Source organism: Palaemon carinicauda, chromosome 17 (assembly GCF_036898095.1).
Source record: "Palaemon carinicauda isolate YSFRI2023 chromosome 17, ASM3689809v2, whole genome shotgun sequence".
Classification (NCBI taxonomy): domain Eukaryota; kingdom Metazoa; phylum Arthropoda; class Malacostraca; order Decapoda; family Palaemonidae; genus Palaemon; species Palaemon carinicauda.
In genome coordinates this window covers 91,861,325-91,863,824 of record NC_090741.1, presented here as the reverse complement: position 1 = coordinate 91,863,824, position 2,500 = coordinate 91,861,325, and the positions used below count along the sequence as shown (strand labels likewise).

Genomic DNA, 2,500 nt, shown 5'->3' with positions numbered 1-2,500 from the left:
CACTGAATTTCTTGTGGTGATAATCTGTTCCTACATCTAAACCTCTTCCACAGCTTCTAATAAAGGATTCAACAACACCATTCATATGAGAAGTGTGAGGTTTGTTGAATTTACACTCAAATTTTGTCCCAGCAATTGCAAACTTATCCTTCATTAGTCTCTAGTTCCAAGAATTTATTCACTTCTGCAATTTCTCTTGAGCCCTTATGAAATTTCGTCCTCTGTCACTTACTGCCAAAACTGGATGGATTACATGATTACAAGTAAATCTTCTCCAAGCACAGAGAAAAGCATCTGAAGACAATGAATCGACCAGTTCAAGAGAAATGACACGAGTGACGGTACAAGTTATGATCATTATAGTTCCTTCAGTGCTTGTATTATGAGTTAACTTTATTTTGATAGGGCCAAAGAAATCTAATGCCACTCTGCTAAAGGGGGTGGGGGTATTGGATTCACCTCTGAAATTTGGCAGTTCCCCCATCTGTTGGCCCAACAATAGGTGACGTCTGGTTCTGCAGAAACAACACTTGAAAGCAATGTCCTGAAATAATCTTGCTCCTCCAATAATGTAAACTCCGCGCTTAAAAGCTAAAGCAATTGCGACTCTATATCCTTTGTGACCTGTACATCGATGAATCATCTGAGCGAATGCTTCAGCCAGGGAAGAATTCCTCACCAATAAAACTGGATGCCTCTGCTCGTAGGGTAAATGGAGCTTATGTAGTCTGCCTCCAATTCTTAAAATGCCTTTTTCGTCCAACTTTTGGTCAAGCTTTTTAGTTTGTTTATGATTAACTTCATCTTGATTTTTTAAAGACTTTTGGCTTGCATAAAATAAAGCCAGTTCTGCTTCTTGTATTTCTTTAGGTTCTAGATGACTTTGACAGTTTTCTAGGTCTTGTTGTAATAGCAAACGGTGGCAGTAAGCAGTTATTCGTACAAGTCTATTCCAGTCTGAAGAGAGTTCTGTAAATCTTTCCTCTAAACTCTCATCAGCCAAAATTCCAAGAAATTAGATCCTTTTAAGAGATTCTGGTGTGTACTCTTTAACAATACAACGCTTCTTTTGAAAATCATATGTCGGTTCCCCAAAATCACAATCTTGATAACTGTTCAGAAAAAAAACCAGGACCATTGATCCATCCTTGTAGTTCACTTGGCTTTATTGGCTGGGTTAATGTATCGGCAGCATTCAATTGTGAAGGAACATAGCAAAATTCTTTTGAAAATCCTGGCAAAGCATCCTGAATCTCCTGAACTATAGCTGACACAAATGGTTTAAAGGTTCTGGCAGGAGAGCGAGCCTAGGTCAACACTACTTCTGAATCGGTCCAAAATTTCATGGTAGTAACCCTGCAAACCACTTGCAAAGCAAGCAAGGCAAGTCTAGCCATAACCACAGCAGCAGCAAGCTCAAGACGTGGAATAGAACGCTGTTGCAACGGAGCCACTAAAGACTTTGCGATGACGAATTTCAGTTCTACTCCAGGAGAAGTATTCTATTTCAGCCAGATCACAGATCCTAGGGCAGATTCACTGGCATCACTAAATCCATGAAGTTGAGGGTCTCCTGGAGAATCTTCTGGCTTTATCATCCGATCTAGTCTAAATCCAATTAGTTGATTCATTTCATCATGTCCCTTTCCCATTTTGATTTGTTCTTCACTCAATTCATCATGCCAACCAACTCCACTAGCCCATAAATCTTGAAGACAAATCTTTTATCTAATTGTTACAGGAGATAACATACCTGTATGATCCCACAACTTTTACACCAAACTAGCAACATTTCGCTTTGTTAGTTTTGAAAACTCCTCATTGAATTTGTCTAGCTGAATAGACACACTATCCGTAACCTTATCCCATACATGACCCAAAACTCGTGTTTGGTTGTCTTCTGGGCATCGGTCAACAGAGGGGTCATTAGAATGCCATTCTTTTATTCTGAAGAAGCCCTTTTCTAGTATCCGATCCACCTGATCAATGGCTGTAAAAACTAATTCACTCTTATCAAATGATTCAATCACATCATCCATGTACAATCGACAGTTAATTAACTGTGCTCCAATAGGTTCCTCCTCCTTGAATGTATCTGCCAAAGTGCGTACAGCCATCCTAGCTATGTTTGGTGCTGGTTTATCCCCAAAAGGAAGGCACAGCCACTGCCAGTAACGAAGTGTAGAAGATAAATCAAAACGTCATACAAACCGGTGATATCTTTGATCCTTATCAACCATAAGTATTTGATTAAACATTTTTTGAACATCGCCTGCAATTCCTATGCTTTTCATTTTCCAGTGAAGAAAGCAATACAGAAGAGTTCAAGAAATCTGGCCCTTTGTAAAATACATCATTCAAACACAAGCCATTGAACTTGGCAGCAGAATTCCATACGATGCGAACCTTTGATGATTTGTGTAGTTGATATACAGCATGATATTGTAAGTACCATCCCTCATTTCTGGACTCCTCTGGATATAACTCCCTGACAAAGCAA

At 39.3% G+C, this 2,500-nt stretch overlaps 1 protein-coding gene across 1 annotated transcript; it reads right to left on the bottom strand.

Annotated features, from left to right (window-relative positions):
- Window positions 1-178: 178 nt before the first annotated feature.
- Window positions 179-1,652, bottom strand: LOC137656449 (uncharacterized). The gene is made up of 2 exons (XM_068390625.1): window positions 1,521-1,652; window positions 179-991 (listed from the first exon to the last, which is right to left on the bottom strand). Exons 1-2 carry the CDS (start codon window positions 1,650-1,652, stop codon window positions 179-181), a joined length of 945 nt encoding a protein of 314 aa, XP_068246726.1.
- Window positions 1,653-2,500: the final 848 nt, after the last annotated feature.